The following is a 13750-nucleotide window of genomic DNA, read 5'->3' as shown; positions in this document are numbered from 1 at the left end:
AGTATAGTCATTTTAGTGTCCTTTTTTCAAAGGTTTCTTGCTAAAGTGCCCTCTTCAAATCCCGACGATGCAACTTGTAATCAAACATTTCTTTCCCGCAATTTTACTCAGATGTGTTTTGACATCATAAAATGATGTTTCATTATCCCTTGTTTGTAGCTCAGTCACATGGTACTATTTCACTTAGTTTTATGACACCTAGCACGACCACCTGCACATCTGCTTCCAGTGCTCCTGCCCAAATCGCTGCAATAAGAAACATTCCTCCATCATCTGACTCTGATGACCAGGAGGACAGACGACCACAAAGTCCAAAGCAGTTACCATATTTCAGTGTTTAATAACTCAGGTTATTTTGTTAAGATGGAGCTGCTCATTGGGAAAGTGTAATAAGTTTCCTTGTTTGTTAACTTGTTTAATTTTAGCTCAGTCAGCATTCGATACATCCACTCCCGCAACTACCACAACAGCAGTCATATCTGATGATCCTGCACAGTGGCCTGATGTCCTCTGCAATGGTGAAAAGTGTTCATTGGTGACAAAAGGTCCTGTTCAGATGAAGGACATTGGTTTTTCTCAAAAGAATGAGAATCCTCCCCAATTTAAGCGTTTATTTGTATGCTATCTAGTGTTATGCACATAACTTATTTTTGGTTCAGAGTATTGACTTTTGTGAAGAATTTTGACAGTTGCATCATTGCATTTCATAAATCAATTTATTACTTTGGTTTCTTTCGCTTTAATAACAGATATATTTAATCATGAAAAGAAATATAAATGTGCAATTTATTATTTCATTACTGTTTTTGTGTTTTAACAATATATAAGTGCACTTTAGAAATGTATTACTGATTTATTTTGTTTCACTTGAATGAAGCACAATTAATTGTCATTGTTTATTTAAGATGCAGATGTGCAATTTTAAAATTAAACAATATTTGTACAACGAATGGTTGTCTGTCCCCACGACCACCAGAGCCTACCAATCCTTTCTCACTTGGCGCCCTAGGCGACCCTTGCCACCCCACTGCCTGTACTTGTCATCAATGATTTCAGCACATATGAGTTTGTGCGAGAGCCAGGTATGAACTTAAATTAAGGTGAAAACGACACGATCACGACCGTGAAACCAGTTAAAAATAAAGCAGCAAACACCTTGAACTAGGGATGTGCACGACTAGTCGTTTAACCGTCTACGATTTATTAAACGTTTGGTATTTTACTAGTCGGTTAAACGCTGCATTAAGAATCACGCATCTTGTTCCTCACGCCTCTGCCTCTGTCAACAAGCTGTGCACCAAGAGAGATAATTGTACGCCCCCACCCCCCACCCTGCCCGCACGACCACCCACCCGCACACATAGTAAGGGGCGGGGACACTAAGTTTGAGGAAGAAAAGTAAATTTTGAAGATGTCGAAGCTACCGGGAAAAACAACGGCACCGTTTGGCTGTATTTTGATGCAGCAGATGACAACAAGGTCGTCTGTAGGCTTTGTAAGCATAAACTTGCTTACAACCAATCTCCCAGAGCGACGAGAAACCACGGCCGAAGTAAATCTCGATGTGAACCTGCAGGTCGATGGCGGCGGGGCCAGTCAGACGAGTATGAGAGCGTTTGTTCCAGCCAGGCGCTACGGTCACTGCACAGCAAAGATTACCCAACTAATTTGTAAAATGACGCGATATACTGCCGCTTTCTTTTGTTGAGGGCAAGCGGTTCGAAAAATTAATGCTGTATGTCGAGCCTAAGTACATGGTGCCAAGTCGCAAAACAATAACGCCCCAACTCGAGAGTGGCCATAACCAAAGGAAAGAGTAGATACTACGAGCGTTTGAGCTATGTGGCCAATGCCTTAACTACAGATGGATGGACGGCCATAGCCACCGAATCTTACACGACTATAACGTGTATAACGTATGTGGACCAAGGACATCCCCGCAGCTGTGTGCTTCATGCGCCTTGGAGGAAAGACACACAGCTGAAAACTTGGCTGCTCTCCTGCTGCTCTCTCTTCGAGTGTGATGGGTATGTGGGCACTAGAAAATAAAGCCGTCGCCAGTGTGCATGATAATGCACCTAACATATGGCGAATGAGACCCTGCTGGACTGGGAGTCGATACCATTTGTTGAGGGCAGACGGCTCGAAAAATTAATGCTGTTTATCGAGTCACGAGTACGTGGTGCCAAGTCGCAAAACAATAACGCCCCAACTCGAGAGTAGCTATATGAAAGAGTAGATACTACGAGCGTTTGCAGTAAGACCAAGCGCGATTTGTGGCAGTGGCAGCGGTCGAGGCAGCCTTTACGTCACTTCCGCTAATACCACGACCGCTGCCACAATCGAGGCAGCTGCCATTACGTCACTTCCGCTAATACCACGACCGCTGCCACAATCGAGGCAGCTGCCTGTGCATTTCCTCCTTCTGCCGGGAGATGTCGCAACTCCATTCGACCTGCTGCCGTTACCTTTTACCCATTCCACGGCATCGAACGTTTTTATTAACGGCTTCTTTTTGTTTGTATGTGTTTATGAACGACTTCTTTTTGTTAGTGCTCAATATACACGATTAAAATCTATAGAGGCGTAACACAAAATACCTGCTGCAATTAATTTATAAAATATTTTCTCCTTTTCGTGGTGGACTTTGTACGCTGTTAGTCTGTACTATGAATGAATGAATGTATTTATTTATTTATTACTCGCACTGGGTTGTCTGTTATTGGTGATTTAATTATTTTACTATTCATATTGATCGTGTACGTCTCTTTGGACCTGAAGACTTTAAGATGTTGTGGCAGCGGCCTGCACCAGCCTTCCCACTTCATGACTCCAATCGACCTGTTGCTGCTGCTGCTGCTGCTACAGTTTCTGATTAAACCGCACCGTTTACTCTTTGTTATTCCTTTTCTTTCTTTCTTTTTTCTTTTATTTTACAGATTGAAAAAAAATCCGGCTGAGCCTTTTGTCTGTGTTAATACTGTATTTATTCATTTCTTCAAGGGAGAGGCATAGAGAGTGGCGTTGGTGGCGAGGCTGCTGCAACGTCACTTTCTCTTATGCCCCGACCATATATGAGGTCACTTCCTGTCAGCCAGAAAAAGTAGAAAATATTTTATAAATTAGGTTTTGACTTTAGGAAATGACTCCATATATGGTCGGGGCATAAGACAAAGGGCGTTGCATTTCCTGGCGGCCATTAGGCAGCTGCCACTAGTTTTATTTATTTATTTTTGGGCTGAGTAGTGGCAGTTGGATAATGGCTGACAGGAAGTGACCTCATATATGGTCGGGGCATAAGAGAAAGTGACGTTGCAGCAGCCTCGCCACCAACGCCACTCTCTATGCCTCTCCATTGAAGAAATAAATAAATACAGTATTAACACAGACAAAAGGCTCAGCCGGATTTTTTTTCAATCTATAAAAGAAAAGAAAAAGAGAAAGAAAGAAAAGGGATAAAGGCTAAACGGAGTAAATAATTAAATCCCCAATAACAGACAACCCAGTGCAAGTAATAAATAAATAAATAAATAAATAAATACATACATACGTACATACATACATTCATAGTACAGACTAACAGCGTACAAAGTCCACCACGAAAAGGAGAAAATAATTTATAAATTGATTGCAGCAGGTACCTTGTGTTATGCCTCTATGTATTTCAATCGTGTATATTGAGCACTAACAAAAAGAATTCCTTTATAAACACATACGAACAAAAAGAAGCCGTTAATAAAAATGTTCAATGCCGTGGAATGGGTAAAAGGTAGCGGCAGCAGGTCGAATGAAGTTGCGACATCTCCCGGCAGAAGGAGGAAATGCACAGGCAGCTGCCTCGATTATGGCAGCGGTCGTGGTATTAGCGGAAGTGACGTAATGGCAGCTGCCTCGATTGTGGCAGCGGTCGTGGTATTAGCGGAAGTGACGTAATGGCAGCTGCCTCTATCGAGGCAGCGGTCGTGGTATTAGCGGAAGTGACGTAAAGGCACCTCCACCGCTGCCACTGCCGCAAATCACGCTTGCTCTTTCTCAGCGTTTGAGCGGGTCAGCTATGTGGCCAATGCCTTAACTACAGACGGATGGACGTCCATAGCCACCGAATCTTACATGACTGTAACGTGTATAACGTATGTCATCTCCGCAGCTCTGTGCGTCATGCGCCTTGGAGGAAAGCCACACAGCTGAAAACTTGGCTGCTCTCCTGCGGAGTGTGATGGATACGTGACACTAGAAAGTCGTCCCCTATATGCATGATAATGCAGCTAACATAGTGCTAGCGAATGAGACCCTGCCGGACTGGGAGTCGGTACCATTACTCATTACATTATTCATAATAAATGCCATGCGTTGCATTGGCAAATGTATAAGAAATGTATTTCTCTTTCAATTGTTCACTTTTTGAGTCAGTTGTTGTTACATCAATAGAATTTAAATTAATAAACTGTCCTTAATGTTTGGGCAAAAATAGCCCCTACTGTAAATACAAAAAACATTTGCATTTTAAACTTTGAATTCAATATGTATTGAATTTCAGGTTTTCTTGCTTTAGACTAGTCTATAAGCGGGCAAATTAGTCGAAATCCCCATCCCTACCTTGAACGCATTTTCCCCAAACAACTTCGTCACCTGATCATCATTACCATACACTACTAAAGACATTGAAATACAAGCACATGCATATCATCGATAGAAAGTATTTTTTTTTTCAAAGAAAACGTTTACAAACCTGACCCGTGTAGCACAATATGCTGCTTACAAACTTCGTCCAGCAGTTGCTCGTTCTCTTCTTTTATTCCACAAAGTTCCTCCTCGTACGTTGTTGTCGTCATTGCACACATCTTCACACGACAATCCCAACAATTTCGCACTTCTTGGTCGCTGTTTAACGATGAGTCGTGTGCTGCTTTCTTTTTGTTAGCGGCTAGCGAGCTAAACTAAACTAAGATAAGATAAGATAAATAAGACTTAATAAATGATGCCATAGTCCTTTAAAGTGTTGATGGACGTCCTGTGTGGAGACTGGGGTCCGTTCAGCGCTATATTGGAAAGAATGACTAAGGGGAGCGTGTTTTGTTACGGTGTTACTGTTCAACCGGCTTCCAGATAATTGGCTCCCGAATCCGATTGTAGATGTGTCGTGAGGCAATGTCAGTCCAGTAATTTTGTGTTTCCTGTCTGCAGATTCGTCACGAACTACATCAAAATTGCTCAACTGCAAACCTCTTCAATAAACACTTGAAACAAAATGTCTCGTTTACAACTCCCGACTGGCTGCAGGAAATTATAAGCATAATAAAAAAATATCAAAGTAGAGAGCGATATTTCAAACCGTGACACGGAGGGGGAAAAAAGTTGTAGCACCTTCGGAGGGAACGCTCTCCCTACTACGCTATGAGCTGACTACCACGGCAATCGGAACACTTTACATTGATCTCTGCTAAGTGGTGTGTTGGTCACAAACTGCACTGTCTTTGTTAGTGGCTAGCAAGCTAAAATATGATAAGCTAAATTAAGCTCGGCCGAGAAGCTCCAACGTGCATCGAGACCTCGTTAACTGGGCAGGAAGATTTGCCAAAAGATGTTTTAGTCTAAAAAAAAACTAGTGATGGATGTCCTGAGTTGAGATTTGGGTATATTTGATTATACAAATTCAGGAAATTGCAGCGCTGTGTATTGCTCGATAAAGCCTGCGACGGAAAATCTACGGCAACTCCACTAGACCAAACTTATTGTCACGCGCGGAACGACAATAAAACACACGCACACACATACATACTATTTACATAATAGATATATATGTATATATATATATATATATATATATATATATATATATATATATATATATATATATGGATATATATATATATGTATATATATATATGTATATATATATATATATATATATATATATATATATATATATATGTATATATATATATATGTATATATATATATGTATATATATATATATATATATATATATATATATATATATATATATATATATATATATATATATATATATATTTAGATATATACATATGTATACAGTATGTGCGTGTGTTTAGTGCCGCCATATCTGCGGGAGAGACGCTAACGGCAGAGGCTTTTTAAGGATCATTAGCTGGCTAATTTACTATTCAAACCCGCTGTGGAAATGCTTCAAAATGTGCCACATAGTACTGTAGCATCTCCCAATGATATGCCATCTGTCGTAGTTCAATGAACACGTTTTTATTAATTCAACCGGCTACTGTGGGCCGTAGCCGACGCCAACACAAGTACAACAACCATTCAATCCACCCAGTCACACACTCTCCTTCGTTCTCCGCCCCTCCTCTCTCGCCCGCACCCCCTCCCATCCAGCAACGCATTCAACAGGCTTGGAAACAACATAACTCTGCAAAACACGAATTCAACCACAACAATGCCAATTTGTGTATTTCTTGCTAAAATGCATCTGTGGGCACTTCATGGACACTAGAATTACATTCTGCCCAACAGTAGCTGTTATGTATTATTGAATAGTATATTGAAGCCATCCGTAAGGTACCTGGTAAGATACTGCTACATTGTATTTTTGTTTAAAAATATTTTTTTGTGTGTATGTGTGTTTTAACTAGACAACTTGGACATTAAAAAGCCAGGAAAAGAACTGATAGTGAAAATGCAGACAGCTACCCTGATGCTTGCCAACCTTTGGATGGACAATGAAATTAAGTAAACGGTAGGTCACCCACAGATGGATGTTTTTGGATTACGTTCAAATTGACATATAAAGAAAAGCCAAACAATTCCAACCTTTTTTTTCAATTGCTGATAGGAAATGCTTGCTTTGACCTCATTCAGCACATTGCCCATTCACAGGCAAAAAAAATAATAGAAAATGTGTTCTCTAAATGTGCTTTGTCTTATACTTTATGTAATTGAATGCATGATATCTTGTCTACAATATGTTACGCAGGGAAAGACCATATATGTTGCAGACCTTTATGTTGTTCCAACATGGAGTCCAACATAATGTGACGTCTTCCTAAGTTTACCAAGTCCTGGATGCTGTTTATGACTTCACCATTTCAAGTTAACCATCATGAACTCCACCTTGATGTGCCAACGTCAGTTGAGTTGAGTCAGCAATATACTCGTGGACACAAGTTGTTTTGCATTTAATGCATTTAATTTTATTGCGAAAACGATCTGGAAGGTGGCGGCTAAGGGGGAACGTGGGTGAGTAGCTTGCTTATGCTTAGTTTGCAACAACGAGCTGTGTGGTGCATCCGTTTCCGTGTGGGAAACTGTCATCGCAACATGTGAGACAGCAACGTGCGATCAAGCGTGTTTGTATTTCCTCATTGTCACGTCACGTAACCCGCGCCTTACACCTGCAACTGGGGCATACTATTACAAGAGGGTGAGGGGGTCCTGGCCGGGGGGCAATACCACAATCCCTATAACAGCAGTTGTCGCTCGCGCTGACGCGGGAGTAGAAAGAAGCCTAAAAATAAGCCTTTCACCGAGTAGGCTGAAATGAATTTTGGCCACCTCGCGAGCACGTCATACGCACGAGGGCCGATAGTGGGCCGGACTAAAATACACCCATGCTTAATTAAGCCATTTTAAAAAATTTGTCGCCCTACTCCCACCTCGCCCACGAAATAGGCATCCGGCCGGGCCGGAGGGTCTGACCGGTCCGGCCCAGGCACGCACAAACCAGCCCTGATATATATATTTATATTAGGGGTGTAAAAAAAAAACCCGATTTGGACCGGAAATTCGGTTTTGATTTAAACGATGCGAGTGTGTCGGTGCACGGACTAACGAACCGGTCTAAAAATAGCATGAGCCGGCCGATGGCCCGGTTAAAATGTGATTTTTTAATGAGATTTATCATATTGTAGCGTCTTCCATGGACACGCCGTCAGACGTAGTTTAATTATCTCGTTTTTATTAATCCAAGTACAACTGCTCGCGCTCTTCTTTCGCCGCTGCTCCACTCGCTTGCCGTACGATGCACTCATGAACCTCGGAAACATCATAACTCAGCAAAACAAAATCCACAGAACACAGATAACCCAATTCGTTACAATATGCTGTTGAACATTCAAAGATTTCAATGCCTAAAAAGTGTATACAATTTCATAAAGACTTTTTAAAGTTACTGTATTTTTTTTTCATTAAAAAAATAGTTTTAATATACTTAGCAATAATTGTAACTGTTATTGTATGTATTTTTTTCAATCACAAAAAGTGTATATGTACTGTAGTGACAACTTGTCTTTAACTTGAATACTTAGGTGTGTCACAGCCTATTCCCGCTGAGTGTTTAAATATTTCATCCATCCATCCATCCATTATCGATACCGCTTATCCTCACAAGGGTCGCAGGGCGTGCTGGAGCCTATCCCAGCTGTCTTCGGGCAGTAGGCGGGGGACACCCTGAATTGGTTGCCAGCCAATCGCAGGGCACACAGAGACAAACATCCACATCACAATCACACCTAGGGCCAATTTAGAGAGTCCAATCAACTTACCATGCATGTTTTTGGAATGTGGGAGGAAACCGGAGTACCCGGAGTAAACCCACGCAGGCACGGGGAGAACATGCAAACTCCACACAGGGAGGCCGGAGACGGGATCGAACCCATGACCTCTGAACTGTGAGGCGGACATGATAACCAGTCGCCCACCGTGCCGCCCTTAAAGATTTCAGTGTCTTAATAATTTAGAAAATTAAGAGATCTTTATTGTTATTGTATTTTTTATTCTGGTGTAATTTCTTAGAATATCACCCAAATGGTTCGCTTTTATTTATTTTTTCTAAAAAATGTACCATTTACTTGTCGTCTTTTGAAAATAAATATATATTTTTTTTTTAATTCTGTTTTTTTTGTACCGAAAATATACCGAACCGAAGTTTCCAATGTAACGGTATGCTAAATCACATTTCGGTTCGATTTTTTGAAACTTCGGTTTGGTATATTTTCAGTACAAAAAAACAGATTTTTTTTTTTTTTTTTATATTTAAAGAGGAAGAGGAACAGCAGTCTTTTTACATAAAAAACGAGGAGCTAGAGCCCCTTGTATGAAAGAGGAGGGAGAGGAGCACCCCTACATCAAAGAGGAGGAAGAGGATTTCTTCAAGTTGCCATTGACTGGTGCCCCTTTCAGAAGTAATGAAGGTCAAATTGAGTCAAGCGAAGGGGCCTCCAAGCAGTAGCTCATGTCAACACATGACAACAGAAGGTGATGGAAACCACTGTGGAGGATCACAAGCAGACGGCCTCTTAGCAATCTATCAGTCACTATCAGATGACACATTGTCACTCTCTCCTGATACTGATGATGATGATGATGATGATGATGATGAAGAATATGAACGTGATCTGACATGGCAGACTGACAACAAATCCTGTAAATGTTCTCAGTGTGGGAAAATGTTTGCTTATAAGAGCCATTTGAAAATACACACAAGAACACATACTGGTGAGAAATGATTTTCCTGATCAATTTGCGGTCAAAGCTTCTCGAATAAAGGAATCTTAATAAGTCAAACAAGAACCCACACTGGCGAGCAACCTTTTGCATGTTCATATTGTGGCTGAAGATTCTCTCGGAAGGATAACTTATTTAGTCATACAAGAACCCACACCGGTGAGAAACCTTTTGCCTGCTCAGTTTGTGGGCGAAGGTTCTCTCGGGAGCATAAGATAAGATAAGATAAGAATGCCTTTATTGATCCCACAGTGGGGAAAATTTCATTGTTACAGCAGCAAAGATATAGGTCACACAGGGACGGCGGCATAATGTAGCCATTAATGTATAACATTGACGGCAAACATTCTGGATCAAACCTATGTAAATATAAGCAGTAACATGTGTATATACAGATGTATATACACACCAACATACATCTACATAAAAAGTATGAGGAACACTCATTTTGGCCTGTACATAGTACAGAGGAAAAATACTCTAAGTAAGTGACAGTGCTGCAGTGCTGTAGTGAAATGTAAGGCAACAGCATTGGATAAAAATAAAACTAGACTAACAGTAGTGGGGAATGTTGAGTATTGCACGGTATTACAGTAGTGGGGAATATTGGGTATTGCACGATATGAGCTCAGGTGCAGGACTGCACAATTGCACTAATGTCCGCCAGTTTGTAGGGACTACACAATGTTCTTGTTAAAGAGTCTGACAGCAGCAGGCAAGAAGGAACGGCAGAATCTCTCCTTTGCACAGCGAGGGTGTAACAGTCTGTCACTGAAGGTGCTGTGGAGTGCTGTTAGGGTGCCCTGGAGGGGGTGGTCCGGGTTGCCCAGCATTCATCATGTTAAGAATCACAAATGTGTTGGTGAGGTGAGCAGTGATAGTGATCAATGAAGTTTTCACTCTCATCTGAGCAAGTTGTATGAGTTTGTGCACTAAGGCTGATTGTACTCTATGTACCTTCTTACAGGATGCTGAGCATTTTTGTTTGTTTTACTGCAGTGAAAAGCTAATATTTTAGTTGTAATGAGTTTAAAAATAAGGTGAGTTGTCATCAGCATTGTCAGGTTCACACCACTTAGGACATTAACAAGTAACACACAATGAGGAGAGAAGACACTCAACACAATATTGTCTTTTTACTCGCGGAGAGCGCAAAGGAGACTGCACCATTGCAATTTCTAACAGTGCTCTGAAACAGCGCCTCCACCTCCTCTCTTTTTACTTTCTTGGGTGGTCCCTGTATGCAATTGCTACTCTAAAGGGAGGGGGGGGGGCGTATAGCATCACGCCAAAAAGTTCGAAGACAGTTGTGTGTGAAAGTTCATTGTTATTGTTATATTCTGTCCAAAGGACTCAGCGTCTAAGCACGGGATGCTCTTCGACAAGAGCATCGTTTCTACTTTGCAGCTATGTCCTTCTCACATTCCACTTTCTCCACAAACAACTTTGACTTACATGATTCAAACAAGTTTATAATGTTACTGCCTTACAATACTTGTAAGCGTAAGTATGGGATAACTTATGTACAATTATTCTAACAAGGATTATAATCATGTTGGATTTTTCATTACAGTTAATTTTCATTTTATTTCAATTTTTGGTTTTGAATTTAGTAAGTTTAATTTTTTCTTCACGGTTAAATAAGGTCACATTGGATGGATTATAGAAATGGACAAACAAATGTACAGATACATATATGGATAGATGAAAAAATGCTTGTAACATTTATTTAGCTGAAACACGGTTGTCCTGTGTACTATTTTTTTTCTCTTATGAATGAAAAAAGGAGATTACTTGTTACCTTGTGTCACATTTTGGGCTCGTAGCGATGTTATCTGGTAGCGTTTTCTTAATTTCCTGCCGCCAGATGACATAGTTTCTAGGCGACAGTAAAAGAACTACAATACAACCACAGGGTGGTAGTTCAAGATGGCGACCCGTGTAGATACACTTTGTTGAGCTCGTGAATATTGATGCTGTACCAGTTGTTTAAAATGATTTTTTAGGAGTCAGAACTTAATTTTGAAGGATACCTGTTTTAACTCATCTTTTTTTGTCTGCAAGACATTGTCTTGTGCTGCTAAAGGACCATTTTGAAGACCTGTCTTGGAAAGTTGCTAAAGGTTAGCACCATTATTTAGCAGTTCCTGCTTCATGATGTCGGGTGGAAGTAATACCAAGAGAGACGCCAAAGGCGGAGAGATTTCAAAGCCAGGTGGCCTTATATTTGACATGAATGTCACAGATGTTTTCCAACTTGTGTTGGAAAAGTTGGAAAAAATGGCCTCAAACGCCATCCCACTGTCCTAATCCAAAGAAGTCCTGTAGTGTTCTTTTCTCGAGGGATGAGGAGGTGGTGTCCAATGCGGTTTTACTAAACGCTATTAACAACTTATATGACCGCTTCACTAAGTTCCAAGACAAAGAATACAAAGGATATTGCTGCCATACAAAACATCTGAAAGGTCTCGAGATCAAGGCAAGTCACAGAAGATGAGGTGAAGGTGCTAAAAGTCAAAGTGGCTGAAATGGAGGAAAGAAACAAACCACAAGAATGGTACAGTAGACGATGGAATCTCCGCCTCTTGATTCTTGAGGAACATAGCAAGATATAAGGAAGAACTGCTTGAAATCATTGCCCAAATTGTACCAGAGGAGAAGCCTTGACTGGGATTCTTGGTGGACACTGTACATTGAGTGGGGAGAGGATAAAGGTGCACGTCCTACTTTCATACAATTTACAATGTGCACAGTCAGGGAAAAAGGATGGAAATCTTCTCTCAATGTTGACATGCTGAAACAGAAGAAATTAATGGCAGATGATCTTACTGATAAGGTGGGTGATTGCATGAACAAGCTTTGGCTCCTTGTCAAAAAAGCAGGAGTTGCCGGGAAAAAGACCAAATGGATGGGTGTGGAGGTCATCATGGACGGAGAGAAATTCACTATTCAAGATGGACAACCAACGTCCGTCCGTGTTCTGAAAAACAACAGCAGTTGGTTGGTTCCAAGTCTGGCCAATTGACATCTGATAATTTGATTACCTATCTGTCTCGTATAGATGGGTAATTGGTGAGTCCAAATGCTACAGACTGGAAACAATCCAGTATAGACTGCTTGAAACTGTTTACATTATTTGATTAATTTTCTGTTAAAGGGGAAGTCAACCCAAAAATGTTCTTTACAAGATTATGTTCTATGCAGGCCCACCCTGTTAAAATAAAGGCCAACTTTGAGTGCCCCAGTTTGCTGTTTTTCTTTTATTTTTAAGTCACTGCTGGCGTATGACTGTAGGCGTTCACATGCCCAGGTTACTGCTAGAGCCTCCTTCTCGATCTGAGCGTAACGTTTCTCCGCCTCAGATAGCTGTCTGGAGATGAACACAACTGGTTTCCAGTCCTCACACTCTGGCTGTTTCTGTAACAGGACTGCTCCTATCCCAAATGACGAAGCATCAACCGACACGTGCGTTCTGCATAAGGTGAGTATACAGCCGGGACTCTGTGTGAGCTCAGTTCAGATTTTAGCCTCCGAAAAGCTTCTCTCTGCGGTGTCCCCCAGCACCATTCTGTCTTCTCTGACTGAAGGACCGTTAGGGGCTGTGCATATGAAGAGAGGTGAGGCAGGAACTTGCCCATTAGTCAGCCATGCCCATTACTCGCCTGACATCAGTAACGCAGGTGGGCTCTGGCATCTGTAGTATGGCTCTGACCTTGCCTGGGTCAGGCTTAACACCTTCTGTTGAGAGTGAATTTGACAAATTGTTCACCACATAGACGTCTTGTTCAGTGTGCTTGTCTTTCACCTTCAGTTTTCCTCTAAAGAACCATTTTACCTCCAAGGGTTGCCTGCCATACAGTGGAATTTTAGGAGGTTTCAAAGTCCCATGTTTGTCTGATGAGTAGTGGTGAAACGGGATAGCTGTGACTCCTGCACCAGTGTCTAATTTAAACTCTCTTGTCCCTCCATTCAATTCCAGATGTACTGTCCATTCATTTTCAACACTGTTCATGTCGATAATCATCTCTCCAAGAAAGGTGAGGTCAGAGTCACCCTCTGTAGAATCGTCTGTGATGTCACGGATGCCACCAGCTGACCGGCATTTCCGGGCAAAATGTCCCTTCCTTTTACATTTGTGGCATTCTGTATCTTTAGCGGGGCAGTCTTTCCACTTGTGGTCTGTTGTATTTCCACATCTTAAGCAGCATGTGGCTTTGTCCGTATTTCCTCGTTTAATACGTGTGCTGTTCTT

The 13750-nt window shown here is 41.3% G+C and overlaps 1 protein-coding gene across 4 annotated transcripts in view; it reads right to left on the bottom strand.

Moving 5' to 3' along the window:
• LOC147132772 (uncharacterized) overlaps positions 1-5709 on the bottom strand; it is a 49744-nt gene extending 44035 nt beyond the window's left edge. For all 4 annotated transcript variants that reach the window (XR_015081805.1, XR_015081804.1, XM_086012094.1 and 1 more), the window contains exon 1: positions 4730-5709. Coding sequence is in view for 2 of the 4 variants with exons in the window: in XM_086012094.1 (XP_085868220.1) it covers positions 4730-4841 (112 nt within the window). In the remaining 2 variants the exon portion in view is untranslated. The remainder of the gene's footprint in view (positions 1-4729) is intronic.
• Positions 5710-13750: the final 8041 nt, after the last annotated feature.

Source organism: Filicampus tigris, chromosome 17 (genome assembly GCF_054856515.1).
Source record: "Filicampus tigris isolate MCC_2025a chromosome 17, RoL_Ftig_1.0, whole genome shotgun sequence".
Taxonomy (NCBI): domain Eukaryota; kingdom Metazoa; phylum Chordata; class Actinopteri; order Syngnathiformes; family Syngnathidae; genus Filicampus; species Filicampus tigris.
The sequence above is the reverse complement of the archived record's forward strand: the minus strand, read 5'-3'. Positions and strand labels throughout refer to the sequence as shown.